Source organism: Berghia stephanieae, chromosome 2 (assembly GCF_034508935.2).
Source record: "Berghia stephanieae isolate SIO BIC M18660-M18661 chromosome 2, UCSD_Bste_1.3, whole genome shotgun sequence".
Lineage (NCBI taxonomy): Eukaryota > Metazoa > Mollusca > Gastropoda > Nudibranchia > Aeolidiidae > Berghia > Berghia stephanieae.
In genome coordinates this window covers 129,278,696-129,297,112 of record NC_088361.1, presented here as the reverse complement: position 1 = coordinate 129,297,112, position 18,417 = coordinate 129,278,696, and the positions used below count along the sequence as shown (strand labels likewise).

Here is an 18,417-nt window from a genome sequence, read left to right as displayed (position 1 = left end):
GAATAATCATACAAAAAAATAATGAATGGAGATGGATAGAAAAAGTGGCCTAGTGGTTAAGGCATTGCATTGTGACCAGGAAAGTCGAGACCCACGTCATGCACTTTCGTGTTATTTTCCATGGATAATATTATGAATCCCCAATTTCCTTACTGTGTACAAAAGGGGTGATTCCTGTTGACATCCAACATTTGTCTGATGGATTGTCTCCATTCTTATGGAAATATCTAGGCGAGGCATCTCATATATTATTATGTGGTCTATGTGATTAGCATGAAGCAGAAAATTCAAGTTAACAATATGTATATAACTTAAATAATAAAATTGTTGAGAGAAAATGAATAATTTTCATGACCTATACGTACATCCGTTTGAAAACTGGCGGGTAATGGAGACTGTGAAGGATTGTAGTTCCCAACCCCAGCAACGTATACGTCGACAAGACCATTGAGAGGAAACTCCATGACAGATGCTGAGGCTTCTGGAGCTCCAGTATTGTCAAAGTCATTGCTACCGATTCCTAAGGTCGCAAAATCATTGACTCGAGATGCAGTCAACTGAAAGTAATGATATGAAACAATGATTCAATTAATGACTGACTATAAATCATTTTTTTTAAATGAATAAATACCCATATATACATATATACATACATAATATATATATATATATATATATATATATATATATATATATATATATATATATATATATATATTTATTATTATTATTATTATTATTATTATTATTATTATTATTATTATTATTATTATTATATTATTATTATTATTATTATTATTATTATTATTATTATTATTATATTATTATTATTATTATTATTATATATTATTTATTACATTATTATTATTATTATTATATTATTATTATTATTATTATTATTATTATTAATTATTTATCATTATTATTTATATTATTATTATTATTATTATTATTATTATATTATTATTATTATTATTATTATTATTATTATTATTATTATTATTATCATTATTATTATATATTATTATTATTAATTATTATTATTATTATTATATTATTATTTATTATTATTATTATTATATTATTATTATTATTAATTATTATTGTGTGGTAAATATTCACACATTCAAAGAAACAATACATTGTAATACTTTAAATATTTTAAAAAATGCATTTGATAAAGAATGGTACAATATTTCTATGAGTCTGTAAAAGTATGAATAACAAAGATAATTGTAACAAAAACACACCTTAAATCGTTGGGCAGTATTATATTTGCCAGTTAGCTGTGCGCCCCGAACAGTCCCCTGAGAAGTTTGCATTTTCAAGAAGATGTTTCCATTTTCCATGTATATTGTGTAATACACAGAAGGATTGGCGATGTTGTCACCCACGTAAATCAATACTCCGTCAGATTTGTATGCAGAAAATTCAATTTCTAGTGTAAATCTGAAATTATATTTTTTAAAAATTATATACAACTTTAATCATTATCATCATTCATCATCATCATCATCATCATCATCATCATCATCATCAGGATATCATCATCACCACTGCCACCACCATCATCATCCATTCATTCCTTGAGATCCCAGTATTTCAAACAGCCGAGTGTTTGATTTATTTCGAAAATATAAATACACCACCAACATTCATTCATCGGGTATTTCTGATGTACTCGTAAAAAGATATATGTCATACAATCCACTTATTTTATTTCGCTATAAATTTATTAACAATATTGTCAAGTTCGGAAAGCTCCTTGCGCTACGGGAAACAACCCTAACCCTAAGAAAAAATAAAATCTAGTACCTTTAACTAACCCTAATACTAATAGAAAAACAAACATTCTAGCACATTTACTAAGACTTATAAATAACCCTAATAGAAAAAAACAAAAACAAACAAATAAAAAAACATAGGACTGCTTTGCACTACATTTCAATACTTCGAAAACAAAATGGTGTCAGAGAACTAAAACAATGATCATATATTAGGAAATTTTAAACTTTCACTAATTATCAATATATATTGACGGGAGGCCTTCCAAAAGCTCGGTCTAGCATCTCTTTCAATTAACCTTTTCACCGTCGGTCTTTTGTCAGGCGTTTATTTATTCAATATGTCAGATGGATTTTATATATATCTTTGTCTCCTTCCTTCTCTCCCGTCTTTCTCAATTCCTCTCTCCTCCTCTCTACCTATTATATTATTCTTACATGCTATTGAAGTATGTTAGAAGATTTGCTCCACTCTCAACATGGTTGCTCCATGATATTGGATTTGAACCACCCAAGAGAATTCCTAGTTCTGGTGGCAGTGTTGGTGGAGGGGTCACCGTAGCACAACTATCATAGGTCACAACGATAGAGGCTGGCTGATGCAGGCCTGCCAAAGATACATCTTTCCACACTTCAATCAGACTTTGTTTCAGGGTGATTGGGCTGTTGGGATAAATTTATATACAATATAAAATAAATTTTGAATGACATAGTCTATAGGAAAATTAAAACCACTGCATAAAATGGATTTTTCGACATGTTAGTAACAATGCATGTGAGGAATTCACATCTCATTTTGATTAATCCATGGCATATTGTTACACTCATATAATTAGGACGTGTTTGTTTCCATAATGAGTTCATTGAACTGGACCATCATACATAGGCACTAGGCAATCGTTTCAATAAAATAATTAAATATTGTCACAAGTGCCATTGAGCGGCCATGGGATAATTTTTGGTATAGCTAAAAATAAAGTAAAAGGAGAAAAAATGACATCATTTTAGCTGTATTTCTTATATCTCCGAAATGATGTACCTACCTATTTCAATTAAAATCTTACCTCTCCGGCCAACCAAGTACAGATTCGGGTTGGCTTGGACATTGATACTTCACCAGAATATGATATTTTGTTTTCAGATAAAATTATCAACACTCCCATTTAATATATTTGGACTTGCTCTCCCACAGCTTACCTTCCATTCAAAGAAAAGCTGAGTATTCCGCCCATAAAAGATTTGATTGCAGGGAAAGTGGCTAATGACAAAGTATCCCTTCCTCCTAAATACAGTTTTGCATCTGCAACAAACGTAAGTTGTGCAGCGGCTAATGTTTGAGATAACTCTTCTGAATATACGCCATCCACTATCATTGTAACTCTGAAAATAGAATACAATCGCACATTTTCAAAGGGATAATAGAATTCAAAACTATCAACTATCATACTGCAGGAGCGTATCATAATGATATTTTAAATAAGATGTTTGCATTAGCTACCGATTAGTTTTTGTTGAAGACTTGGGATTAATATAAGTTCAAAAAGAAAAAATCATTTAAAATTTACTGATGTGGTCAACAATCACGGAAGAATTTTAAATATAACATAAGATAGGTGAAAAGACACATAGCAACACAATATAATACATTGCAATTTTTTAAATTATAGGTAATTTTATGGTGGGACGAACTTCTTACTACATTGTTGAATTGATGGAATTACATTTGATTTAACCACACGGTCGTAAGCTGACTAATATCTACTGGAGACATATAACGATTGATAAGCCGTTCCTTGACAATATGATCGTTCCAGGAAAAACAAAGGGATTAACAGTCTATTGTATTCAGAGACCCCACAGTTTGTCTTGTCATGTTTATGCCCATTCGGCGTGCCTTATATAAAAACAAGAGACAGCCCAGATGTATCCATTCAAAATTCATCCTTTTTTCCAAACAATTTTGTGTACTAGTTGAATTATAAGACAGGGCCTATTTGACAAAGAGAACACATTCAGAGTATCGGGAGGACACATAGTCCTCACATGTTATTGATTCTAATGGATCACAATATATTTCTGTTTTGGAAATATTGTTCATGTCGGACTTGTGAAAATCCCAATTCTAATCTAATATATTTTATAGAATTCTTCTGCTATCATTTTAACATGTATGAACTTAACAGCCTGATCAAAATATAACTTCTACTATTAGATTCTTTCATATAATATTTTCACTGTAATTTTACTCAATCTATTATTACTATTTTATTCTCAGAGTCTGCCTCTATCCCCTGTCTACCACTGCAATTTAATGTACCAGTGATACATTTTTTCTTCTAATATCATGATATATATATTCTTAATCATATGTTATGATTATTCTGTGTCATGATGCTCTGAAATTATTTCTAATATTTATTTTTACCATCCCAAAGTTAACATTTTTTACGCTTAAATGTCTCATCTATAATGGTAAGAAAAGTTGAAAGGAACACACCTTGACGTTGTTGTTTCCATAATCAATGTGTGCTTTTGTCCATCGCTGACATAAACTCTATCATTGATAACCACCTTTGCAGAGTCTTGCAGATATTTCAGATATATGTGGCCACCAAAAACTCCAATATACAAGTATCTGACCTAGATGATTATATAATGGAAAAAGTATTGGTCGAAAAGAAAGAGTTCGGGTTCTAAACATTTTGAGGTTCACTGAAAGAAAATAAAACTATCTAAATGGACAAAAACATGAAAAAATTAGAGGCAATTTAACCATTGTCTAATTTTTAAACGCTTTTAAGAATAGTTATATCCTTCAAATATAAATGCTTTGGAAACATTAATAGTGCTATTTAAGTAAACCTGAAGTACGTATATTCTCAGAGGTAATCCACATTCAACATTTCATTTGATATAAAATTAAATCAACAATTCTTCGGATACTTTTTGTGTTTCAACCCAGTAGGTAAATGTCGATTTGATACCATTTTGAAGGGTTATATAAATGTTTGCCAAATATGATATATTATAAATATATAAATAACTAAAATGACAAATGATCTTTTAAAGATCAAGATAGCTTTAAATGAATCAAATGAATGAAAAACTTACACTGCCTGGTGCTGCACCAATATAAAGTAAAACTCCACGATCCTGAGTTGTTGTGAATTCCATTTGTAGGGATTTTATCACAGAAAAGTCTACATTACCATTTAATTGTGCAGTTGCAGAGTTCGTCAAAAACCCAAGACCATTCATGACCTTTGATAAAAGTTGTAAAAAATATTTAAACCTATAAATAAAATGCATTATCAATGTATATTATCATATTCAATCAATCTATAACTCAACACTATTCAACACCGGGGTGAACACAATGCAAAATGTCAATTTACAACATATCATATTATCAAGGATTACAACTGCATATTATATAAAAGACTAATTTCAGAGGAAAATGAATTTTTTTTAAATGAATTACAAAAATAATTCAAATCAGACATGACTGAAATAATGTGGTATAAGAAACATGCAAATCACTGATTTCATTCAACTTACATCTTGGAGACAACCTCCGTGTGAAACTCCGTCTTGTATGATGATGTTTTCATTAAGGTTCCAAACTTGTGATTCAGAAGAAGATTGCAATTTGTATTGCACTTTCCTCAGACATCCTGAGAAGTATGTGTCATCGATGGCACTCTTCAATGCGGAAGCTGCTTGCTCTGTGGTTGCACTGGCAAAACATTATGACAGATGTAATGGAGCCTTATTCAGGGTTTACAATTTTCTTCAAGTATTTTCTGTTTGTTCTACATATCTGGCATTTGGCTCTTTATTGCCTTTCACACAATATCTTAAACCGTGTTTGCCTTTTACAATGACAGTTCATTCCGTTAACTTAAAATTATTTTTTTCATCTTACTATTCCATGTTCCGGGTTGCTTCCTATTCTTCTTGGCCTTGGAAATTTGCCAGGCTGACTTTGAAATATGATTTTTCCCCTTTCTGTGATTGGATTCTACACAAATTCTTGCTGCTATTGATCTCAAGACTTGACTAACGATATATTAGATATATTGCAGAATGTCAAGGAGGCTGATACATGAATTTAAAAGAAAGATATTCATTAAAAGAGAATAATATTTATTTCTTACCCTGCAACGAATGGATCGGATGAAGCTCCTATTATAATATTGCGTCCACCTAGAAAAGACAAGTCAGTTGATTGGCCATTTTTAATTTCAATGGATCCCGGTGATTCGAGGAAATTTACAGAGAGTTGACCTGAAATAGGTTGCAGAGTGACCTGGGAATAGAAATGAATTAGAGTTGATCATGACCCACTGGGAATAAAATAAGCTAAATAACAGTATGGCAATGATTCTATATAATTATTTTTTACTGTTTGCATAATTGTCAATGTAGTTTGCAATGCAAAATATATTTTTAGGCCAACTATTTATGCCACCAATGATTTATTAGGCTGTGTTTCTTTTTTTTTACCACAATCAGACATATTCATTGACCCAACGAGTCAATTGGGGAAATATATATGTAAAGTAATAAATTCATTCACTTAAAACAAACTATCTGGCCAGAAAAAAATGAACCTCAAGGAACCCACTGTCTCTCATCTGATAAGTAATTTTTTTATGATTTCTACAACAGTTTATGGCCATGAACACAGTGCAACTTCAATCTTGTCTGAACAAAAAGCAGATTTACCTTTAGAAATATACTTTTTTTAAATCATTAATCAACTCATAGAAATAAACCATTTGATTAAAACTACGTGCGTTCATTCTGACGTCCTATGGCCTCATGTTGTAATGGAAATATTCTAAAACCTAAGAAAATTATATGGCATTGCAATAATGTTAAAACAAGCCTATAATTGAGTTTGGCCATCCAACCTGAAAACACGTGCATGTAGGTTTAATCATTTATTTTGCCTTCATTCCCAGTAAAGTGTTTTCTATCAAATTCATGTCAAAAATTTAACAATGAAATCACTGGGCATTATTTGAAACTTCATATAACAAATTAAATAATGACCAAATAAAGACACATTAGGATCATAGGTATAAAAGACAAATCGTTTCTTCAAAATGCCCAAACAGTTACCTTAACCCATTTGCCAGTGTTATAAACATTATCTGTTTGGAGAGTAACGGTATTTCCACTGGTTTTGACCCTGTATACAACAGCGCCACCTGAAAGACTAATAGAAAACTCTGACAGGGAATCATCTGAAGCAACAAACATAATGGTGCCACTTGGAGAATATGTCCTAAATTCAAAGCTTATGGATTCAAGATTAGATGAAATCGGATTGCTGGTGACAAGATATCCAAAACCAGAAAATGAAACTCCCTCCAGCAATGTTGTGGATGAATCAGAAGGCGGAGCTACGCAGCACTTTGCATCCTGATTCGAGGACACGGCTGCAGACCACAAATTTATGGCTTGACTCTCGAAGTTGATATCCATAAGGCAGCCTTCAAATTGTTTATTTGTGACTTTCACAATCTGAAATAAAGGAAAGAAATTGACAATACAAAGACCTACATTCACAGAAATGGAAAACTAAAATCCAAAGGTGCCTAAATGAGCTATTTACGGTGGCAAAATAATGAAGTGAGTGAATATGGCCCATAGATGAAGAAATAATGAATGTTTCGGCTTTGGCTTTCTTCAGCAGACAGAACAATCAGTAACATACATCTTACTTTAGGTGTGCGTGCTTTTAGTTGTTTTTTTGTATTTGTATATTTTTTGGTCTTGTTTTTGGGATTTGTTTTGTTTTGTTTTATTTTTTTTTTTTTTTTTTGTATTCGTTTTTTGTTGTTGTTGTTGTTGTTGTTGTCGTATTGATATTCATTTCTTTCTTTCTTTTTCTTTTTTAGTCTGTTTGTCAGAATCGTTTGTTTTGCAATGTCCCTACTTATACGTTTGTTGTTTTTTCTCTCTTAATTTTCTCTTGATTTCACATTTAGTACTTACATTAGTATCCTGAGGTAAGGAGCCGACATACAGGGGTGTGGTTAGAGTTATGCTACTTCCTACGTTCTGTGACTGACCAGAGCTAGTGCTTGATGTGACTTCTCCACTTGGCAGCTTTGTCACGGAAAGGTAACCAACATTGCCCAATCTATTTTGGAAATGAAATCATGAAATTAAATGATAATGGTGATGATCATATTGATATGATGATGATGATGATGATGATGATGATGATGATGATGATGATGATGATTATGATGATGATGATGATGATGATGATGATGATGATGATGATAATAATAATAATAATAATAATAATAATAATAATAATAATGTAACATCAAAAAGGTGTTTGTCAATCACCTGGCAAAAAGGAACTATTCAAACTATTTGAAAAAGAAAAACCCTTCCTCTTCTTATCATCATCATCATCATCATCATCATCATCATCATCATCATCATCATCATCATCATCATCATCATCATCGTTTCTATCATCTCATTATCCTAAATAATATAATAGTATGTTTCCCACCTTGAAGCAACTACTTTAGCCCAGCAGTCATCACATATCACTGCTGGATTTGTCACAGTTACTTTGTTGCCACCAGTAAAGAACTCAAGAAAAACTTGATTTGATTTGATTCCAACTTCGAACTCTTCATCTGTGTAAAATATAAAAGTATAAAGACAAATCAGACCTGAGACTGGAATGTTAATTCAAAATTGTCTTTTTTTTTTTTTTTTGCTTTTGCTGTTGCTACTGTTGTTGCTGTTGTTGTTGTTGTTGTTGTTGTTGTTGTTGTTGTTGTGTTTGTTTATTTTGTGGTTTCTTCTTGGGTTTGATTTTATGGTTGCTGTTGTTCTTGGTGGTAGTAGATGTCATTATTGCTATTGTTGTGGTTGGCGGTGCTGGGAGGGGCGGTGGTGGTTTTGTCGCTGTTGATGTTATTGTTATTATTGTTGTTGGCGGTAGTGGTCATTGTTGCTGTTGAACTTTTCTTTTTTTTTTTTGCTGTTATTGTTGTTGCTCTTGTTGTTGTTTTTGTTGTTTATTAATCATCCAAATAATATGTAGAAAACTGGTATATTTAAAATACAATTTAAAGGGTATCAAAATCATATTCCATTTTCTTTCTATATAGCAAAGCTGGTGGTGGTGGTTTTTGATATTGTTGTTCCTGCTGTTATTGTTACCCGCTGTGGTCATTGTTGCTGCTGTTGTTGTTGTTTTTGTTGTTGTTGTTGCTGTTTTTGTTGTTTCGTAATCCAAGTATTCTGAGAAAAATTGGTATATTCAAAATGCAATATAAAGTTTATTAAAATCCAAGTGCATTACAACTTATATAGAATTTATTCAGGAAAGTAACCTCGGATTTTAGAAAAACTAAAATATCTCTCTAATCAACTGGTGGGTATTTATAATTTAAAAAGTTGCCCTTCAGAAACATGAGGCCCACATAGCCCAGATGGTGGATGGAAGAGTCAGAAATAAAACTCGACTTCACCCGAGATTAATTTACCAGCTTAGAAATTTTGAAACTCTGACATTTGATTCGGATTAGGAAACTTGTGGAAAGATGTGCCAATGTTAAGAATGGCTTATATGGTGTTACTTGTAATGCTGTGTACAAAAAAAATTCACTATTGGTATATTTTTTGATCATAATCGAAAAAAGTAAAATTAGATATCAAGAAATATAGAGAATAACAGTGTTTATTATTAGAGGTGTGTAACAGAGTTTTCAACTGTAACTTGTCATCATTGAATATGCTAGGCCTTGCATCAAATTCAAACAGCTATGTTAATTATTACCCAATGAAAAATGCTCAAAGTGAAAGCGTTTCATATTACAAAAACTTTCATTAACATCGTCTTTCATGGTCACGAGGTTTTGCTATCAATTTAATTCACTCAAAGAAAAGTGAGTAGTAATTGTCACATTCTAACAGATAAAACATGGTGACAAGAAAATTAACAAGGAATATTTCAATAAAAGTAGCCAAATATGCTTTGTACATCTGTAAGAAATAACTAACCATTGGCATCGTTTTCAGTGAAGAATATATTCCCATCCGAAAAACCAGCAGCTCTCCTGACGTTGAGACTTAGACTGTTGGTATCAGATACTGAATTAGCTTTAGGGTTGTTTATTTGAAGACTGAGGCTTCCATCAAATGTTCTTGGCTGTCGCAGCCTCTCAAGAAGTCCCTCTGCTTTGGCAAGTTTATCTTCAAGGCTTTTGATTTTCTCAGATATTTTCTGAGTTGATGCCAATCCAGTATCTCTGGCGCCGGTGGCAAGACTTAATTTGCTTTCCAAATTACTGAAAGCTGTTATGTGGTCATTTACTAGAAGAAAAGATTGAAAATGAAATGTGGGTGGGATTTCTTTTCTTTTGTGTGCATTAAAACTTCTATTAATGTGTTTTGTTCATCGGTCAGTCTCGTAATATGCTTCATTTCACTATTTTTAATGAACTGTTCTAAAAAAACTGGACTTCTATAACATATCTGACAAAAGATAACTCAATATGATGTTGCCTAACAGTATTTTAAACTATTTTTACAGTATATTTAAGATGATACAATGCATTAATCAAATATATTCAAACATTTTTTTCTTACACTAAAGGAGAACAGCATTAAATAAAATGTTATACAAGTTAAATTGTAAAATAAATGATATAATGATTTCTTACAATCACTCCTGACTTGCGTATCAAGTTGTTTCACTTGCTCGATCTGGCTTTTGGTAGTTTCCAGTTCCTTTTCCTTTTGATCCAGTACTTTACTCTGACCAGCCACGCTATCAGCCACATTTCTTGATAGAGTCGCTGCCTCTGTCACTTTAGTAGTTGCTGTCGTTAGTTGATTTAATAGTTGGTTGTCTGTAGCAAAAATAAGAATAATCAAAAATAATTTTAACGTTGCTGATGTGTTATTTGATCGAGATTCAGACGCAAAGGTGCCATTTGTCTGCCAGATCAACACAGAATGAGATGCTGGTCCAAAACAATTGCCTTTGATTCGTTAAAGACTTCTTAGATTAAAAATCCAATTTGGCATACTAGAGTGTGATGACTTTTTCCATTTCATGTAAGATTTCTCTAGTGAAAGACATACATGGAAAGACAACACGCTCCTTGAAGATCTGGTTTAGTTTGGATCGTATTTAACTGCGGTATCCGCATTGAACGGCATTGCCTATATGTAGTATTCATCATTGACGAAAGAGAAAAGAAATGGGAAGATTGAGTGATAAATAGTATCTGTCAAGATGGGAGGACAGTCAAGAATCGTCAAATAAAGCAGAATGAATAGACACACACATCGATTCCAAATTATCTAGACAGTTGATTATAATTGAACTTACCACTTTGATATGGTGGTGAACACAATAATAATAAAGAGAATTAAGCTGACCCCCCCCCCCCCCCCCCCTAAAAAAAGTACTTTAGACTTAAGTGAAAGTGAAGAAAAAAAATACACACAGTGATATGGAAGAGGAGCATTGAAAATGAATTCAGCCAACAGCATACTAATATTCTAACACTACACTGTGCTCTCGCACCGCTGGCATTAATGTTGTAGTGGATACGAGGATATCCAAAAATATATAGCCTTTACAAAACATCATGGATACGAACCCCATATCTGTCAGTTTTTCTGTCTGAATAGGCAGAACAGTATATTGGGACGTCATGATTTAGATGTGCTTCAAATACATTTGGGCCAAAAAGGTCATTTGGGCCAAAAAGGTCAAAGTCTAAAACGTTTGTTTTATGTAGCTGTTGCAGTTTCTTGTTACCGTTAAAAATATCAGATCAGAATAGAATCAACCAAGACAATGTTGATAAGCGTAATCCAGTTCCCTAAAACTATATTATTCACAACAATTAATACATATTGCATTTTTAGCATCATCTGGACAGACAGTATGTAAAATGAAGAAGTTAACAGAAAAGTTGTTTCTCTGACAGGACCAAAGGAATCCTCGTGTCTATTATCAAAAGAAGAAAATTGCCTTGGTTTGGCCACATTTCTCGTCATGAGACAATAGCAAAAACCATATGCAAGGACGGCAAACAAAATGCTGGATCGACAGTGTAAAGGAATGGACAATGATGTACCGCCCAACACGAATTAGGAAAGCTGAAGACAAATGTTGATGGAGGGTCCTTACTGAAAACAACATCTCTCCTTCTCCTCTACGACCATCTCGGTCAGGAAAATGAGGTGAAGACTTGGGATGATACGTCACACTCTGATTGAGACATACACTCACCAGGATCCTCCCATTCCTCCCCCCCCCCCTTCAAATATGCTAGGCGTATTCCGTGTTAACTTGCCAAATTTTGCAAAATTAAAAATCTGAATTTCATGTCATCGGCTTATATTTTTTAAAACAGACATTTTGAATTGTACGAAAATAGTATAATTTTTTGTGAAAGCAATGATCTAGTTCTTAAACATGGCCACGAAGACAGCCTTTGTACCAAGCTTCATAATCATCAAATTTATACTATTTTTCAAAGAATCATCCAATGCCTGCGTCCCGTCCAGCTTTATTGCAATCTTTTTAAACATTATGTAGATTATTTCAGAAAGCAATATATAGAAAACAACTAACTGCATGCCTATGTTTCCTGCAGTTTATTGTAAAACTACAGCTCCTTAGTTTAAAATATATTCTTATTATTATTTTCAATACAGGCCACTATGAATAACATAAGCAATTATCACTCTTGCTTATATAGAACAAATGGAGCAATAGATAATAAGATATGTATTAGAAAGGAGTCATCATGCCTTTTTTTATTAATGTAAGTTTTGATTTGAGTTTGTTTACCTTCCAATCTACGCCCCAATGCTAACGAAGCAGTTTCCATCTCTTCGACTTTGACGTCTGTTTGTTTCCAATCTTCAGCTTCTTTGTCTAGTTGGGCTTTCTGGCTGTTTATCGTGTTCTCCAGGACTGCATGACGTGTGAAATATGTAAGAAACCATTCGTTGAAATGAACAAGATACATTTTTTCAGAAATTACCAAAATGGGTCGTTGGAAATGGGTATTCATTGTTCAATAAAAGAAATGAGATATTCAAATATTGCAAGACAAGCAAAAACATGATATGAAGATCAAATCGCAACACATTCTATGATCATCAATATATGGCAATGAATGGTTCTGAACAAAGTTCTAAAGTGTTACCTTATGTAAATGAATTATAACGCTCTGTCATTTTTACATTATTATTATTATTATTATCATCATCATCATCATCATCATCATCATCATCATCATCATCATCATCATCATCATTATCATCATCATCATCATCATCATCACCACCATTATCAACGCCATAGACCATCACCATCATCATTATTGTTATTTCTGATTTTACTTTCAGAATTTTTATTAGCAGTTTATCAGTTATTAAGGGCCTACAATAAATGAAACACAGACATGACACACACACACACACACACACACACACACACACACAGAGAGAGAGAGAGAGAGAGAGAGAGAGAGAGAGAGAGAGAGAGACAACTATGCCATTGCATGCATACAGACAACGCAAATACAAACATAAACACAAGCACACACTGTCATGCACGCGGAAACATGCAAATGAATAGATAAATATTTACCTTCCGGTTTATAATCAAGCTGTACCAATTCATTCCTGAAAGTATCACTTGTCGACTTTTCTTGTTCATAGTCAGCTCGACGAGTTTCTAAAGCATCCCCAGACAAATCACTCTGAACTTGAGTGATGAGTTGGCTTGCAGTGCCTGCCATTTCCACAGCTTTGTCTAGGTCTTCTATCACAAGATTATAATTCTCAATGGCAGCATTAGCTTCTTTCCCTATAGATGGCAGGTCTTTGAAAGTTCTGAAACGGTGCAACGCGTAGATCACAAATTATATTTAAACAACATTAAGGTTTGTTGGACTTTCTTTTAAAATCTGAGTTTGACAGGAACTTTAGGATCATAAGTATACAAATGGATAAGGGTAATTTTATAGACTAAATGAAAATTCATAAGGCCTTACCCTAACTATTTAAAGACCTTTAGTCTAGTAAGGACTGTTGATTGTTTGGCCTGGCTCATGTTAATAATGGTATTCAAATCAGTTGAAGAGCTTAACAGGTTAACACAAAAGGCTTATTTCTCAAGCGAATAATATAAATCTAAACTTGCTCATGTAAGTGAAGTTTGGCATGAGTAATTACCAACACCTATTAGAATTCTGACAAATATCGATTGGGTCAGATTTGACAACAAACTTCTAGACTGAGTATTTCAATGACAACAAAAATAAATTATTCGTTTATAAACATAAGGATTTCTTAAGTATAACTGTTATTATCATGGGAACAACAGAACACATAAAAATATCACGTGATTAATGTAATCAAAACTGACTTCATTAGTCACAAATGAGTCAAAGTCCATTATTTATCAATGTACTTTTCATTTCCTTATGAAAATAGACGTATATGAAAAAAAAGAATTGAATTACTTGTAACATTTCAATAATCAAGTTGTTTTTTTTTACAACTGTGATAATAAAAATGCATAAGCTATAACGCAAACATGTTTTTGCAGTGTTTCTTCCACAATTTCTTAAGGTCAAATAATATCAAGAAATTCATTTTATCATAATATGTTAATCTTGAAAGTGAATTTTTTTTTTTAATAAAGGAGATAGACAGTGGACGATTTTTTATAAACCGCATTACCTGATGAATATTTATCTCAAATATGTTTTGCTGTTTAATAATTTGAATACAAATTAATTTAAATATGCATCATATGCCTACCAAAATAACAGCTGATCAAATACAAACTGTTTTAATTTTGTTTTCATAGTCGTAATGCAATGCATGTGTTAGTTTGATGGTTTTAATATTACAATAATCCAGTTCGGGATAGTTTACTATTTTGCAGTCACTTTGAATATTATTTAGTTGTTTGCTCCGACTTCCTCTACAATACCCTTAAAATGGCAAAGACAAAATTCCAGATAGAAAGTCCACAGTGTTCAATTCCCATACATACAGCAAACATAGATTTATCAGTTCTTACGCATTGAGTGTCCCCAGTTCCTTCTCCAAATTTAGGACATGTGTTTCTGACCCAGTCACTGAGGAGCTCGTTTGTTCCAGTAGCTGTGTGATTGCAGATATGAGGATTTCTAACCGTTCTTTTCCGTTTTCATAATTAGTGACACCTGAAAGACATATTAATAGCTCATGTTTATCATATTTTTAGCATATTGCTTTAACCATGATTTTTAAAACTACATGCTTGCAATAGAAAGAAGTGTCGGCTATAATTAAAAAGGATTTAATACAAGAGAGCCCTCTGTGTTCGCATTTCATTATCTTTGGTTCGTATTTGAACCTCTATGTTATACCTTGGCTTAAGGTGATGACATGTCTTACTTAATATCTAACAAGAGATGAATCAAAACAATTTGTCAACATTATTATAATATTCCTTGAATACGACACAGTGGAGATTATCCTATATCCATTTATTACTTTTGGAAATTTAAGAATAAGAAGTAGAGATGAAGGCCCGCGTGCGGGATTAAAATCTAAAAAGGAAAGTATGAAAAAGTGCCATAAAAAATAATAACGCTGAAAAGCTATATTGTGCTGAAGCTCCAAACTCTAAGCGCTTGAATTACAAATTACAATTGCCTTAAACAACCATACCCACACACACAAACACACACACACACACACACACACACACACACACACATAAGCGCATACAACATACACAACACAAACCAGATGCATCTCATACCATCTTGTAAAGTCAAAACAGATGGGTTTAAGCAAACGCTGAGTGATTTTTTTTCTTGTATTTTTATCTATCTGCTTTGGCTAGTATGGTATTATCGTACTTTTTCACACTTTATAATTCAAGTATAATAATAGCATCATACCATTTGGAAAATGTATATCATCTGCTCCGTCCATCAAAGGTCTAGCATCTCCACTATAGATTATGTTGGCATTTGACACAGCTGTCTGAGAAGACGTCAATGTGGAGGCCAGCTCGGTGTTTCCAGCTTCTGAATCATCTAGAATACTTTGGACAGCTGTTAAGAGTTCCTCAGCCTGTGACTTATATGTCTGCAATGATGTTTCAAATTTTACATTTAAACATCAGTGACATCGAAGCTGCTCAATTACATCGAAAATGGTCAACAAACGTGTATTTCAAAAGAAATAACAAGAAACGAAGTGAGTACGAAAGTGCCTGCTCCACTCACTTTTCTGAATTTCAAAAGAAACTATCGGAAAGACAGATTGAAAAGACTGTGACGAAAAGCGGCAAAAACATGAGCTTTTAGGTCACAGATTTTTTTATCAGTGACACGAGTAATAAGAGTAAAACATTTAGGCCGTTAATGCCTGTATTGACGATACAGTCGTTCATGTTTGAATTTTCGTCATTGAAGCCTTTTTAATTTTTTTCTGGTAATCTATACCCTCCTGTATCTGAAAACATTCTAAAGTTAGTGGATTAAAATTGATTTTATCATCATTGTTTGTAATGAATATATACGTCTTATTAGTCAATAATCGCACATTCAAAAACACATTTATTATTATCATGGTATGTCATTAAAGAAGTAACATTTATGTGGGCATTTTAAATTAAGTAAAGAAAAAAGATTCGACCCTTCCTTTGTGGGTAAAATTGATTGATATTTATTGATATATAAGACCTTTCATTGCTATTTAACTCAATCAAAAACAAGCATATATTATACCTCTTCTCATCTGTAAATTCAATTTGAATCAAGGCAAATTCTGAATGAATAAAAAGCTACTTAAATTTCAACACACAGTGAAAGATTTTTATAATTTTTTAATTTTTAAATAAACTGTGACATTTGTGTGTTATATCCTAGGATAAAATTTATTTGAAGTAAAAATGAAAGCAAAAATGTCTCCAAACCAAAGCGTTATCCAATGAGTTGTCTGTGACTCCAACATTAAAAGACACAGTGCTCAGCTCTGAGGTGAGATCATCTATCTTTTGGGATGCATTGTCAAATTGATTTCTTAGAGTTTTGAGAGATGTCATCTGCGACGACGTGACAGTTTTCTGAAAGGTTGTAAAGTACATTTATCAACATTTATTCTTTATTCATATAATCCATCAACACAATAACAAAAAATAGTGAATGAAAAAACTCAATTGTCCTTTCCATGTAAAAATGCACAAAAATAATTGTCATGATAGAGTAGCATTTAACGACAAATATGATTAGGTCTAGCCTTAAACTGGAATTATGACAATTTCGTTTAAAATTATTTTATTCTATTACTTCGGTTAAATGACACTTTGCTGCCTCCACTTTGTAACTCTTTCACACATCGTAACATGCAAATCGACGATAGAACTTGACACTGGGGGTTAAAACAGGCAAAGATAATTGCGAAACTAGAATTAAAATTTGTTTAAAAGTTAACCATAGTCTTCGTTATAAAGTTTATGATGTGTTGGGTTTTATATTATTTGTTATTTTAAGTTTGTCCAGAGAGGGACTATGGATGATTTGTTTTTTTTTTTTTGAATTTTTGGTTTGGTTTGTTTTCTTTTCTTTTCTTTTGTTATTTGTTTCTTTTCTTTTTTACTTTTTTTGTCTTTTGATTTGCCTTTTTTTCTTTTGTTTTTTTATTGTTTTGTTTTCTATTGGGTTTCTTTTTTTTTCTTTTTAATAATTAATTTTTTAAATATTTTTTTTTACCTTTGGTTTTAAAAAAATATATTTTCGTTTTCCGACTTTTATGGCCAAATTCTCATACCCAGTTAATGTTTGCTTTTCTATTGTCACAATCCTACATTTATTCCCCAGCAGATAGCAAGGCACCAAATTCATATGCTTTACTACACCAATCACCTGCTTAGTATCATTTTTTTTTGGGTATAAACACCCTTACAATATCCATTGAGAGTTATTGTATTTATTCATGTAATGTTGGATAAATAATAATGCAGTCATTGTCACACATTTTGCCTTTGACAACCATTTCTTGAACCAGAAAATATATAAATATAAATGTCAAAATAAATAGTATGAAATCACTTTAAACAATTGTTTCAATTATTTGATAAACTATCAGCCAATATTATACATCGTTACTTTGGGATATGATTGCTATTTTGTTGTATTAACGCTGGAAATGGCTGAAAAATATAATTACCTGGGAATTGATTGTGACTATCACAGCCTCAATATCTTTGACAATACCTTGAACTTTGACCAAAACATCATTTGCAGCCCCGGTATCTGAACTTAGATCCAAATTGATCGTACCCGCACCTTTTCCTTGCTCTGCAAGCTGATGATTTGAAAAATGGAAATGTCAAAACAAAAAGAAATTGTAAAAGATAAAAATTCTCTCTCTCTCTCTCTCTCTCTCTCTCTCTCTCTCTCTCTCTCTCTCTCTCTCTCTCTCTCTCTCTCTCTCTCTCTCTCTCTCTCTCTCTCTCTCTCTCTCTCTCTCTCTCTCTCTCTCTCTCTCTCTCTCTCTTATTTCATTTTTTAGAAAACAATCAATCTTAAAGATAAGTTAGACTGAC

General features: G+C 32.4%; 1 protein-coding gene across 3 annotated transcripts in view; it reads right to left on the bottom strand.

Moving 5' to 3' along the window:
* Positions 1-18,417, bottom strand: part of LOC144966616 (laminin subunit alpha-2-like) — a 67,585-nt gene that overhangs the window by 8,021 nt on the left and 41,147 nt on the right. For all 3 annotated transcript variants that reach the window (XM_078903357.1, XM_078903360.1, XM_078903358.1), the window contains 19 exons: positions 18,039-18,176; positions 16,786-16,935; positions 15,764-15,953; positions 14,893-15,037; positions 13,450-13,694; positions 12,643-12,768; positions 10,493-10,681; positions 9,831-10,142; positions 8,326-8,455; positions 7,791-7,938; positions 6,912-7,316; positions 5,942-6,093; positions 5,343-5,520; positions 4,896-5,045; positions 4,282-4,424; positions 2,982-3,164; positions 2,223-2,447; positions 1,251-1,449; positions 366-557 (listed from right to left, as the gene is read on the bottom strand). In XM_078903357.1, the coding sequence (XP_078759483.1) occupies positions 366-557; positions 1,251-1,449; positions 2,223-2,447; positions 2,982-3,164; positions 4,282-4,424; positions 4,896-5,045; positions 5,343-5,520; positions 5,942-6,093; positions 6,912-7,316; positions 7,791-7,938; positions 8,326-8,455; positions 9,831-10,142; positions 10,493-10,681; positions 12,643-12,768; positions 13,450-13,694; positions 14,893-15,037; positions 15,764-15,953; positions 16,786-16,935; positions 18,039-18,176 (3,600 nt within the window). The remainder of the gene's footprint in view (positions 1-365; positions 558-1,250; positions 1,450-2,222; positions 2,448-2,981; positions 3,165-4,281; positions 4,425-4,895; positions 5,046-5,342; positions 5,521-5,941; positions 6,094-6,911; positions 7,317-7,790; positions 7,939-8,325; positions 8,456-9,830; positions 10,143-10,492; positions 10,682-12,642; positions 12,769-13,449; positions 13,695-14,892; positions 15,038-15,763; positions 15,954-16,785; positions 16,936-18,038; positions 18,177-18,417) is intronic.